We start from the raw sequence: 13,415 nt of genomic DNA, 5'->3' as shown, positions 1-13,415 counted from the left end.
TAACTGGGGATGTGGATCAAGGTAAGGGCAGTCTTAGGGGTCTGGTGTCAAGAGGAATCTGCCATGGAAAGGCAAGGCAAAGCCGCCTCTGGATATAACAACCAGTCTCTCAGGAACTGAAGGATTAGGTAGGCGTATATTTGGCAGTGTCTCAGCTATAGGAGATCTGACTCCATATTCTACATTATCAGAACCATCTATAATATATTATATTATATATATACAAATTTTAATCAAACTCAGAGCTCTAGATGTGCACTGATCAATACATTAGACTTTAGCCATATGTACCTATTAAAAATTAGATTAAAGTTCCATTGGTGAGCAGAATGGAACACAGTTCAAGTACTCAGTGTCCACTTGTCTCAGTGGCCACCAGGCTGGACAGCACGGTTGGACAGACACCTCTCCACCTGTCAGACATTGGGAGAACTTGTGTCTGTTCTGAACATACTGACTTTCTTTGGTCATTACCTAAACAATAAACAAGCATTCACATGCCATGTACACCATATTAAGTGAGGTATAAAGATGGGGAAAATTGGGGGGTCATGGGAAGGGAATGGACTCCTTGACCAGAATCTGGCTTAAGTCTCTCACCAGCGATGAGTCACAATAACATCTGCTGTGAAGCTTCTTTGCATAGAGACAATATTCCCTTTTCTTTCTTTTTTAAAGATTTATTTATTTAATACAAGTACACTGTCATTGTCTTCAGATGCACCAGAAGAGGGTATCAGATCCCATTTCAGACAGTTGCGAACAACCATGTGGTTGCTGGGAATTGAACTCAGGACCTCTAGAAGAAGAGCCAGTGCTCTTAACCACCGAGCCATCTCTCGAGCCCTGACAATATTCCTTTTATACAAAAGTTTCTTAAGAAGAATGTTAAGGACTAAGAGTATACAGCCTTACTCCCACGTGTAAAATATAAATTTCTGGGAATGTCAAAAGCCAGTATAAAGCATGCATTAGCTCTCAACCCTTGTGGCCTATAGTTTTAGCTCACTAGCTGTAATTCTAATGTACTTCAGACACTGCCCTATGATCTCACTGAAGTTCATTAGCAACCCTTTGAAATGAATCTTCAGAAGCCACCAAAATCTGGTGCAGACCCGTACAGGCCCTGGGCGTGTGGCCTCAGCCTCTGTGAGTTCATCTGAGCCTTGATCATGTCGGTTTAAGAGGCCCTGTTCCTGGGGTCCTCCATCACCCCTGGCTCTTACACTCTTTCTGTCTCCTCTTCTGCAGGGTTTCCTTAGTTTTGAGGAGAGATTTGATGGAAACATCTTGTTTAGGGTCTAGTGTCCCACGGTCTCTCACTCTCTGCATGTCTGGCGGTAGTCTCTATATTTGTTCCCATTTGCTGCAGGAGGAAGCCCAAAGCCACCGAAATCTCACATGTGGTCATTATAAAGACACTTAAGCATCCCTTTAAGAAGCCCACTTTGTGTACTAGGCCTTAACTCTATATGAAAATCTCACTTGATAAACTCCAAATCTGCTTCAAACTCATTGGTCCCAAAATTCTTTTCTGCTGCAAAGTCAACAATCCTAGCTTTACATAAATAGGAGTTTCTAGAAAAACTTCCCCTGCTATTTATGTCTCTAGCCCATTAGTTGTATAGAATGACTGAAGTCTGATGTACTTCTATGCAAATACTCCACCATAGCATGTAAGAAAGTTGAGCATCAGATGTTTGGTATCCTGTGGCAGGGTAACTGGGACCAACTATGTAGAGAACATCTCATCTTTGCATAAAGTTCTATTAGACTGAGTTGTTCTAAAACATGAAGGGGAAACCCATTCAATGACAAACTAGGCTTTGAAGAGAAGAGTCCTAGGCTGAAGATTTATTTCTCTTCTTCAAACAGGCCTCCTACCTGTAATCCAGTCCTCAAAAAGGCCTTTAGTACTGTTTAACAGTTTAAGACTTTCTGTTTATAGGTCAGTGAACCACAGATTCAAAACAGGCCTCAACTGGCCAGCCACTACCTTTAGATACTTTTCCTCTATGTTATGTTTACAGGTATGGTGACTTATTTAACCACAAAAGAAGCCTCAGATGTGGTTACCTCCAGGCTGTACTGCCACTGTGGAGATTCTAGTAATAAAATCACACTGTGACAACTCATATCCCAGAACTTTCTCTGTGGTCCAAGTCACGTTTCAACTCTTGATCCTCCTGCCTCTGCTTCCTGCGTGCTACAATTTCAGGTGTAAGCCACCATACCTGGTGGGTTTAAAAAACAAACAACAAACCAACAGAAGCTAAGAACTTATCAGAGCTAGATATGGTATTGCATGCCTGAAATTCTAGTCCTTGGGAAGCAGCAGATAGAGTCAGGAGGCTTAGAAGCCCAAGGGCAGCCTGACCTTCATAAGATACAGTCTCAAAAAGAAAAAAAAATGGAGAGGACAAAAAAGGAAGGAAAAAAATTGCCTTTTATGTTTCAATTTAGGAAGACCCTGTCAAGTGCCCATCCGATCTGTACCGCGCACAATGCCATAGAACAGTGTGGCCTCAGACTCCTGTGTGCCAGCACACTGTGTCAATGAGGATGGACAGAAGATGGTGGGCTGCAGACACAGGCGAAGGTGCAGGCGGTGCTGGCAAGCGGCACACACACAGAAGGCTGTGTTCTCTCCCCAGGTCTTTAAAAGTACAGGTCCAAGACTGTAAGAGATGAAGCCGGTCACATCAGGCAGCCTCCCTCAGCCTGGGATGCATTCAAAGCAGCTGGGCGGGGCTGGCTCTGGTTGATCTTGTTTCTTATTATCTCTGCTAGAGAGTGCTGAGGCGCCAACCCCAGGCTCCCTGGATGTATGTGCAGCAACTGCCATGCCTGTTACTGAACCACATCTCTGCCATAACAAGAACCGCTTTTGTCACTTGTGTTTGTTTAAGCCACAGTCTCACTTTCTGCTGAAGCCTTCTGGGTGTTGGGATGAAGGGGGTGTAGTACAGTGCCCCACTTAACAACATCTCTTATTTATTTTTTTATTATATTTTATATGTTTGGGTGTTTTTCATGTGTGTATATGTATGTATGCATGTGTGTGCGTGCGCGCGTGCGCGCACCAAAGTATGTGAGGTATCTGAGGAGACCAGAGGAGGGCTCTGGACCCTCTGGAACTGAAATTACAGGTGTTTGTGAGCTGCCATGTATGTCCTGAGAATCAAACCCCAAGCCCTCTGGAAAAGCAACCAGTGTCCTTAGTCATCAGAACATCCCTCCAGTCCTTTTCCATTTCTCTAATGCAACTACTACAGCATTCTGTTTCTCAGTGTGGCTTGCATCTGTAGCACTCAAAGAGCATGGTCACTTCACCATCCCCCCACGGCTGAAAAGTTCCTGCCTGCTCCCTCTGCTTTGTCATCCCGAGTGCTATGTAACTAACTACTTTCCTGTCCTTAAGAGTTCTACCACCCTCTAAGTTTATCTGAACATTGAGACACCTGAAATTCATATGACAAGAGCCCAGAGAAGAAGAAATGCAAGATCCTTCCCATTTTGATGCATCTTAAAGTTTCAAAATCCCTAAATGTCACAAAAGCTACCTTGGGACACAGCAGCAAAGCATTAGGGAAGACTTCGGTAGCAGAGTTGGTCCTATTATAGTTTTATCACCAATGCCAGCCAGATTTGAATAAGGTTACTCTGGGTCCATTTATCTATTTATTCTTTCTTTCTTTCCAAAGGCTTGTCTTGTTATGCAGCCATGGATGGCCTTAACCTTAACAGCAATCCTTCTGCCTCCGCCTCCTGGGTGCTAAGATTTCAGGCACCACCAAGCCTGACTCTAGCTACTTTTAAAATTGTCTATCTACAGAACCTCCTCATGAGGACAAGCTGCCTCGAAGCTACTGATTTAAGTGAGCTGCATAAAATTGGACATTATTAAATGTTTCCTAGGAAGGGCGCATTAGCACTGTCACGGACTCAGAGGCAGAAAGTATGTAAACCTATGGCTGGTTCTCTGTGTGTGGAAGAATTAACAGAGAGATTTTTCAGGAAGTACTCAGGGGCAACACTTTGAAAAAGAATAATGTCTCAAAGAGTTTTTTTTTTTTTTTTTTTTTTTTAAATGCAATGTAAGAGCCCTCACTCCATATTAGCCCAAAAGCTTGGAATACCCACAGACCATATGAAGCTCAAGAAGAAGGAAGACCAAAGTATGGATGCTTCAGTCCTGCTAGAAGGGGGGACAAAATAATCACAGAAATGCAAGGGCAAAGAATGGAACAGAGAATGAAAGAAAGGCCATCTGTAGACTGCCCCATCTAGGGATCCACCCCATCTGCAGACACCAAATCCAGACACTACTGCTAATGCCAAGAAGCGCTTGCTTGCTGACAGGAGCCTGGTATAAATGTCCCCTGAGAGGCTCTGCCAGCGCCTGACCAATACAGATGCAGATGTTCGCTGCCAACTATCAGACTGAGCACAGGGATCCCAATGGAGAAGTTAGGGTAAAGACTGAAGGAGCTGAAGGGGACTGCAACCCCACACAATATCAACTAACAGGACCCCCAGAGCTCCCAGGGACTAAACCACCAACCAAAGAATACACATGGAGGGACCCATGGCTCCAGCTGCATATGTAGCAGAGGATGGACTTAGGTGGCATCAGTGGGAGGGGAAGCCCTTGGTCCTGAGAAAGGCTCCAGCTTAGAGGGATGCTAGGGTGGTGAGACAGAAGTAGTTGGGTGGGTTGGGGAGCACCCTTATAGATGCAGGGGAAGGGGGAGAGTATAGGGGGTTTGCAGAGGGAAAACCAGGAAGGGGGACAACATTTGAAATGTAAATAAATAAAATAACCAATAAAAATACTAAAAAAGAGCCCTCACTCCTAACTGAGGACCTATTGACAGTTGGTGGTTTCTCGGAGAGGGAGAACCAGTTTTCTTTAGAAGTGTGGCCCCTGGGATGTCAACCAACCACTCACGGATGACTCCACAGCCATGAGTATATATGGGCAGCACAAAAAGTCACAACATTGGGAGATATGGAGAAGTGAGTGTGGAATAGAGGGCGAATATGATCAAAATACATTTTATAAAATCCTCAAACAATCCATAAAATGTTATATTAAAATAACAATTGCCCCAAAGCAAAAGTCTGGAATCTTATTAAAGAGGAGGATTCTAGAGCATAAATCTCCTGTTTAATATTGTACCAGCTAGTTTTATGTCAATTTGACCAAAGCTGGAGTCATCAGAGAGGAAGCCTCAACTGAGTGATGTCTTCTGGAGAAGATTAGGCTGTAGGCATTTTCTTAATTAGTGATTGATATGGGAGGGCCCAACCCATTATGAGTGGTACTATCCCTGGGCTGGTAGTCTTGGGTTCTATAAGAAAGCAGGCTGAGCAAGCCAGGGGAAGCAAGCCAGTAAGCAACACCCCTCAGTGGCCTCTGCATCAGCTCCTGCTTACAGATTCCTGCCCTGTGTGAGTTCCTTTCTTGACTTCCCTCAGTGATGGACTGTCACCTGGAAGTGCAAACAGAAATAAGCTCTTTCCTCCCCAAGGTGCCTTAGTCACGGTGTTTCATCACAGCAATAGCACCCCTAACGAAGGCAAATATCAAACAACACCCTCCAAAGCCTTCACATATGTGGGGTGGTCTCTATAGGAAACCTCCAAGCACCTGTCGACTAGGACCAGGGGGGTAGATATGGATTAAAGTGCAAATGTGGACAACACAGTATCGGCATGGAGTAGTTTCCGGAAGCCAGTTCTATCATGGAAAAGACCAACCCTGAGCTGAGGACTAAATCCTATGTCTGATGAGAAAAGGCAGGTCCAGCAGCAGGATATGCAGTGCTTAGCTTTAAACCCCGCCAGCCCAGTGCCCGCTGCCCCTTCTCCCCCCCCCCCATGCCAACCCCCCACCCTCTCCAGACAGCTGTCCTAAGCTCAAGTCTAGAACAGGTTTACCACCACAGAACAGTCTATAAATGACTGTAGCACTGTGATTCCAGTGACCAGGAAAACAGTTGTGTAAAGGTGACATGACAGCAACAGCCTGGGAACACACTCAAATGCCCATCTGTCCTCATCTCTTCCCAGTTACTAAAGTTGTCACTTCCTGGTCTTCTATCATTTGCTCCTACAGCCTCAGACCATGGGTTTTGGTTTTGTATTTTTTTCCTCCATCCTTAATTCCCATAAGTCTACTCTTCCCTGACATTTTAAAACAGCCTGTCCAGAAGCTCAACATGGTCAAATAGTCCTAAGGAAAAGTAGCCTTGGTGGAAAGAGCAATAGAAAATAATTAAATCAAGGCCAAATTTCTAGATGGGTCTGTTCTGTAATCTCAACACTGTGGGGGCTTTGGGGAGAGACTGAGGCAGAACGACACCTCAGCGAGATGGGAGTTTGAGTCTATAACAGTAACTTTTATTCTCCTGCTGTTATTGTCTCCGAGGCTTACTGCCTCCATCTGCTAACCTAGGCCTAGCCCTGGAACCTTCTAGCTACCCTGGCTTAGAATATTTTCAGTCTCTGAGATTTACTGCTAAATAAGCTCACACCTTCCTAGTCCTTTCTGAGCTCTGATTGGCTGGTTCAACTCAGCTGTTCTGGCTCAAACTCCTCTCCAGGCTGACTGGTTTCTCCTTAATTACTCTGCTTGGCCTTCAACTAACTCAGGCAATCTGTTCTAATCTTCTGGCTCATTCTGTTTTCACCTGTGTCTAGCTTATTCTCTCTTCAACTTTTTTGTGAAAAACTCTCCTCACAAAACTGCCTCCTCTCTCTCTGCACTGCCCCTCCGGCGTTCCCTTTTTCTTCTTGAGAGAGTTGGGCATATCCTATTCTGTCAGCTCTTTCTGATTCTTCATTCTGTCTGCCACTCAATTAGACATCACTTTCACACATGGGTTCCTCCTTCTACAAACTACTTTACCTTCATTGTTTGGGGTTAAAGTCTGTAGTAGGAGTGTGACTATATTCCAGTCAGAGGGATTAAAGGTGTGTGCTAAGGCTCAGCCACACAACTGGAAACAGTTTTGTTTTGTTTTTCAGTAAATAACACACTCTAGGAGTTCACAGTAAGATTAACTATCCTGCATCAGAGTCAAGCCTGGGCTACACAAACCCTGCGCACACACACACACACACACACACTTAAAATGAGCCAGTTACCTGGCACATGTTCTTAGTTTTGGCACTTAGAGGGCTGAGGCAGGAGCAACATGAGATCAAGGCCAGCCTGGGCTACATAGTAAGGGCCTAGATCAGATGGGGTCAATAAGGAACTTACCCACACTTGCAGGGCCCTGAGTTTAATGCCCACACTTCAAGAAAAAGGGGGAAGGAGGGGGCAAGGAGGAAGGGGGAGGGACAGGGGGCAAGGAGGAAGGGGGAGGGAGGGGGGCAAGGAGGAAGGGGGAGGGAGGGGGGCAAGGAGGAAGGGGGAGGGAGGGGGGCAAGGAGGAAGAGGGAGGGAGGGTGGGCAAGGAGGAAGGGGGAGGGAGGGTGGGCAAGGAGGAAGGGGGAGGGAGGGGGGCAATGTGGAGGGAGGGAAAAAGGGCAACATAGAAGGTCGGAGAGAGAAAGAGGGGGCAACATGGAGGGAGGGACAGAGAGAGGGAGGGAGGGAGAAAGGGTGGGGAGAGGGGGCAGCATAGAGGGAGGGAAGAGGAAGGAGAGCCAGGGAGAGGCCTGGGCTCTAAAGGTGCTTGCCATGCAAACCTAGGGACCTAATCTGAGTTTGATCCCCAGATCCCCCTTAAGGGAATGAAGAAAACCAACTTCACAAAGTTGTTTTTTGATCTCTACTCACACTACATACATACATACATACATACATACACAAACACACACATACATACACACAAATATTTTTTTAAAAACCTGTCTAACTTCTTTTCAAAAGAAAACAGCGAACAACTGCCAGGCCTGTGTTGGTTTTGGTTGAGACTCTTGCCCAGGTTGGTCTGGAACTTGAGATCCTCACGTCTCCACTGCCCTAGGATTACAGGTGTGCAGCCTTGCCAGGCTCTCCGTCCAGGTGCTAAGGAATTGATTTACATTCTGGGCACCATCTGTTAAATGGATGTCCCCGTGAGTGACCCATGGGGCCCTGAAAGATAGAGACGGTGAGTGATGGAGGACAGAAATAAAGTTCATAGAGATGAGATAGATGGTAGAAGATAGGAAATACATATAAGATAGATAGGTAGATGATTGATTGATAGCTGGATAAGCAAATGAGGAAGAAGGACGGGGAAGGGTGAGAGGATTTCGCTGAAGACAGAACTTTCACATTAGAAGACAGTGGTCCCAGGTGGTCCTGTGGTCCTTAAGGTGTCCCATCCCCCTTCTAGGTCCCTGTCCATGAGCTCAGAAATAACTGACTGTTGAGTCTCTTTCCTTGGGAGTCTATGAACCATCCACAGCCAGACAAATGCAAAACCCAGTCAAAATCCCACTTGATGCCTGTCAGGTGCAGGCAGAGAACTACCTCCCAACGGAGAGCTACAAAATCCTAGCCCTTGACACACAGTGGCTCTCACAGAAGGCGAGGCAGCACAATTCACCACAGGGGCAAAGTACACTTTTTGATTATTTCTTGACCATTCAACCACAGGCATCCTCGGGAAAGGACAAAGGTACAGTTAATTCCACAGTTCTGTAAGAGAGAACAGCAACAGCATTCTTCCAAAGGGCTCTCAAGGAAAAAGCCTGAACTTGGGACAGGTCTGCAGGCAGAACAACAGGTAGCCAAAAATATATGCAGGGACATGAAGCCACTCTAATAGCTACCAACCAATACTAGTTACTACGTGTTGCTTTGTGCTGATAGAATTTTAGACAGCTAGCCAGTGAAAGGTATTCTAAATGTCCTTATTCAAAAAAAAAAAAAAAGATAATAAGGGAACAGAAATCGGTGTGTCAGATGAACTTGAGCTGTTAAAAGTGACTCAGCCTCCCACCTTAGGACACATACACACAGGAAAGCCGGCTGCTTTGACTGGCAAGGATTCTGCCTCCAGAGACTTAGCCTAGCCCAGTGGTGCATACGAACAAACCCCCTTGCCAGCCCAGGCCCATGCCCATCAGTTACTATCATGTTGGTTAAATCTCTTGTCTGCGTTCTTAATAAGAATAAGCTGTTTTCAAACTGGGCGTGGTAGCACACACCAGCAATCCCAGTAATCAGGAGTATTTGGCGGGAGGCTCAGGAGTTCAAGGATAGCCTTAGCTATCTATACACTTTGAGGCCAGGATGAGCTACATAAGACCTCCATCTCAAAAGCATAAGAACACAGTTTTCGCAGGTCCATCGCTAGTATTCGTTTAGTACTTGATGACAGGCACCTCTAGCAGTCCTGCACCTTTAAACTATCCAGCCTGCGCTGACAAAAGTGACGCCACACCAACTTAAGGCTCTCCTCACTGCTCGACCAAGCCAAGGCCACCACCTTGTCTCCTGCCAGGCTAGCTCCGGAGCCCAAGTGCGAAGTGCCTGGAGGAGCGAGGTAAAGCCTGATGCCCACCCGAGGCACCCGCGGCCGCCCGTGGGAGGTCCCGCGTTCCGGACGCTGACAGGGCGCCAGCCATTGCAGCACGGCGCCACTGAGACCTTTACCTGCCTACGATCACCACCCCGCCCGCTGCTGGGGACGCCATGGCAGATCCGGGCCTGGCCGTACAGCTGCGCTAGCGGAGGGAGCGAGCAAAGCAGAGCGGGTCGCGCGCCAGGCTAAGGCTGGGCGCCTGGGTGGGCGTGCCCAAGCTTCATGAGGTCTAGCCCATTGGCTGAAAAGCTTTGGGGAGGGGCCAAGACGCAGGAGGGGCGGAGCCCTCGGGGAGAGGCGCCAGGAGAGCCTTTGGGCGCTAGCACAGGGAACGTGGGAATGTGGGACGCTGGATAAAAACAGGGAAGATCACACACTTCTGAGCTGAGCAATTTTTACTTTTCAGTTACTAACAGGAAACCATTAAACCAGGAGCGGATACTGCCAGGTTGGTCCAAAGCTTCACCCCCCAGACACTTTCAAGAAAATGTTCCTTTAAAGAGGTTAGCACCAGTTTGGCAGTTTAAGGACTTTTGTTTCAATGTTTATATTCTACTCTACACTGGAAATCCAGGTTTGGTGAGAGGTTTGGTGAGATACTTGCAGCCTGGCTTCACTGATGTGAACGGAGGCCCGGATACTTAAGAGACAGCTACAAAGGGAAACTCCGGATTTGTTACTCTGAGAAACGGAAGGACGCGTTTGAATTCCTAGTAGCCTACCACAGCTTCTTTGGGCCTTACTTCCTCTTTCCAGTGGCGTGCAGTGCCAAGTATGTTAAGAAAAAGAAAAGCCAAGCAGGGCAGGGCGTAATGGAATGCACCAGCTCTCCCAGAACCGGGAGTTCCAAACCCAGGTTACATTTAGAGACAGCAAGACTCTGTTGGGGGGAAAAAAAAGTGCTCTGACACCTGGGTCTGAGACCAGAGGGATCACACTGCATGACACAGTTTTGTGCCTACAATCGGAAGTGGAAACACTTTGAGGTCAGCAGTTTGGGAAAAGCTGAAGCCAGAGCACACTGATGCTGACAGATTTGGGAGGGAAGACACTTACCTTACTCCCACCGCCTTGGAGGTGGGGGGGAGGGGGGTATGAAAAGAGAAACCAATGAGGAGGTCAGTTTTTTAAACAATTCCACAAATTATCAATAAACATTTGAAGATATCTACCTCTGAGGAGGTCAGGTCTTTAAACAATTCCACAAATTATCAATAAACATTTGAAGATATCTACCTCTGAGGAGGTCAGGTCTTTAAACAATTCCACAAATTATCAATAAACATTTGGAGATATGAAGCCTCATTTAAATGAGACAAAAAATTACACAAGAAAAACACCTTTTACCCATCAAATCGGCCAAATTATACTGATGACCAGTCCCTTTCTGCAAGGGAGGTTGTGCTGACTGGTTTTGTGCCATCTTGATACAAACTGGAGTCATCAGAGAGGAAGGCAACTCAGTTGAGGAAGTGCCTCCATGAGATCCAGCTGTAAGGCTGGATCTCAATTAGTGATCAATTGTGGGTGGGGCCATCCCTGGGCTGGTGGTCCTGGGTTCTGTAAGAAAGCAGGAGGAGCAAGCCATAGAGAGCAAGCCAGTAAGCAGCACCCTCCATGGTCTCTGCACCAGCTCCTGCCCCCAGGTTCCTGTCCTGACTTCCTTAGGTGGTAAACTACAATGTGAAAACGCAAACTGACCAAACGTTTTCCTTCACAACTTGCTTTTTGGTCATGGTGTTTTGTTGAAGTAATAGAAAACCTAACTAAGACACATTTTCTTACAAAACCTAAGGCAGCTTTAAACTGCCTCTTCCTTTTTGAAGAAGAGGGTCACATGACTAAGGTTATAAATGCCATCTTGTCCTATTTTGTGTCTACCTAAACACTCCTCAGTCTTCAGCCCCACAAAAGCCATATCTGCCTTGGCAATGCTTTTTTTCCCCCCCGGGTCCCTGATCCTGACCATGGTCCAGGCATATTAACCAAAATAATTAATGTTTGCACAAGCTAAAGCTAAAACAACTAAGAGGATGTATAAATAAAAAAGAAGTGGTGTCTGAAAAATACTGCTGAGTTTTACAAGAAAACTTAGATGTTACTAGGACACCCCAAATTCCTCACTGATGTGAACCCCACCTTTAGCACTAATGCAATTGTGTGGAGGTTTTTGTTTGTTTGTTTGTTTGTTTGTTTGTTTTTAAAACACTGTGCCCCTGAGCACATCAAGAACATCAAGGACCATTTTGGAGTCATGAGTCCATGTTGGTCTAGCCATTAATAGAGTACATGAGCCAGACTCATGTACTGATAATAGGTTTAATTAGCATTGCTGCCAGTAGCTACCACACATGGATCACTTCAAGGTCACTGTCATTTGGGATAGCATCTGCCACAGCTCAGACTCCAAAGCCTCCATCTCCTGATGCTAACAGTTTCTGAAACAGACACAAAAGACTAAATGGGCTGGGCAGTGGTGGCGCACACCTTTGATCCCAGCACTTGGGAGGCAGAGGCAGACAGATTTCTGAGTTCCAGGCTAGCCAGGGCTACCCTGTCTCAAAAAACAAAACAAACAAACAAAAGATTAAATGGGTCTGGGCACCTACAAAGTTTTCTGTTTGTGCACATGTAAGTTCCAGGCCCTAAAACAAAAGTTTAGTTTTAATTAAAACTAATTAAAACTAGTGTGTAGGTCTTCATCTACAAAATAATACCAAGTTCATTTGTTGGCTAGCAAGCAGGTGAAAATCTTAGACCCTTGGTTATTAATACATTACAGAATTTAAAATACAAGGTGTTGTTGTTTGTTTGTTTTTGCCACGCTGGAGGTCAAACCGAGGGCCTTGGCCAGAGCTGTACCGTGGAGTTACTACCTCCCTGCTTATATGAACCTTTGGGCTTAATTCCAATTCTAAAATCTGTTTTACAGAGAGAGAGAGAGAGAGAGAGAGAGAGAGAGAATATTATTTCACCATGGTTTTTTCCCTCCCCAACCCCCCCATCAGACAGGGTTTCTCTGTGTAGCTGGCTGTCCTGGAACTCACTTTGAAGACCAGGCTGGCCTCGAACTCAGAAATCTGCCAGCTCTGCCTCCCAAGTGCTGGGATTAAAGGCGTGCACCACCACTGCCCAGCTTCAGCATGGTTTTTCAATGAATATTCACTGGTTTAAAACTGCTTTAAGGGCAACGTGATTCTCAGAGAATGTCTGCATGTGGAGTGAAGGGACTCTAGACATCCTAACGTGGCAAACACGGCTCTGACAGGCCTTGCCTTTCTCCCACATTCCTTCTGCCTTGCTAAAAAATGTTAACTTACTTTCCTAAGTCAGAGGTTAGTTCCTTATTTAACCAATAGCTCCTCCTGGGACTAACCACCAAGGCCCAGCTATCAAACAATCAAAAGCCCTCTTTGGCTCACCTGATTAACATGCCCAATTGAAATTAAATTCCACATCCTATGGTGTTTCCCATTTTACCTCAATAAACTGCCATTTGCCTATGGGCCATGTCTGTCTCCTCTGTCTCCTGTCTTTGTCTCTTATTCCCTGTCTTCTGTCTCTCTGGGGTAAATAAATCCCCTTTGTGCTAAGAACTTGGTCTTGGCGGTCCTGAGTGGATAACTTTTCCTTTCATGATGAAGTTAGAGAAACAAGGATGGATTTCAAGCATTTAAGTATCTTCAAAAAATAAAAAGTATCTTCAAGCACATCAGGAAGGCCACTCCAAACAGAACATAGCCATCTTAGACACAAGAGTAGCTCAGTTGGTAGAGTTTTTCCCTGAAAGCTCTAGGTTTCATCCTTAACACCACATAAAATAGAAGTAGTGGCTTGTATCTGGAATCCCAGCACTTTAAGAGGTAGAGGCAGCAGACTAAAAGT

The 13,415-nt window shown here is 45.8% G+C and overlaps 1 protein-coding gene across 1 annotated transcript in view; it reads right to left on the bottom strand.

The window, feature by feature from the left end:
* Positions 1-9,733, bottom strand: part of Cryl1 (crystallin lambda 1) — a 119,814-nt gene extending 110,081 nt beyond the window's left edge. Inside the window, exon 1 of the mRNA XM_052191348.1 lies at positions 9,602-9,733. Within this exon, the coding sequence (XP_052047308.1) occupies positions 9,602-9,642 (41 nt within the window). The 5' untranslated portion in view covers positions 9,643-9,733. The remainder of the gene's footprint in view (positions 1-9,601) is intronic.
* Between the last annotated feature and the right edge of the window lie 3,682 nt (positions 9,734-13,415).

This window comes from Apodemus sylvaticus, chromosome 8 (genome assembly GCF_947179515.1).
Source record: "Apodemus sylvaticus chromosome 8, mApoSyl1.1, whole genome shotgun sequence".
NCBI classification, from domain to species: domain Eukaryota; kingdom Metazoa; phylum Chordata; class Mammalia; order Rodentia; family Muridae; genus Apodemus; species Apodemus sylvaticus.
This window is presented reverse-complemented; position numbering and strand designations above follow the sequence as displayed.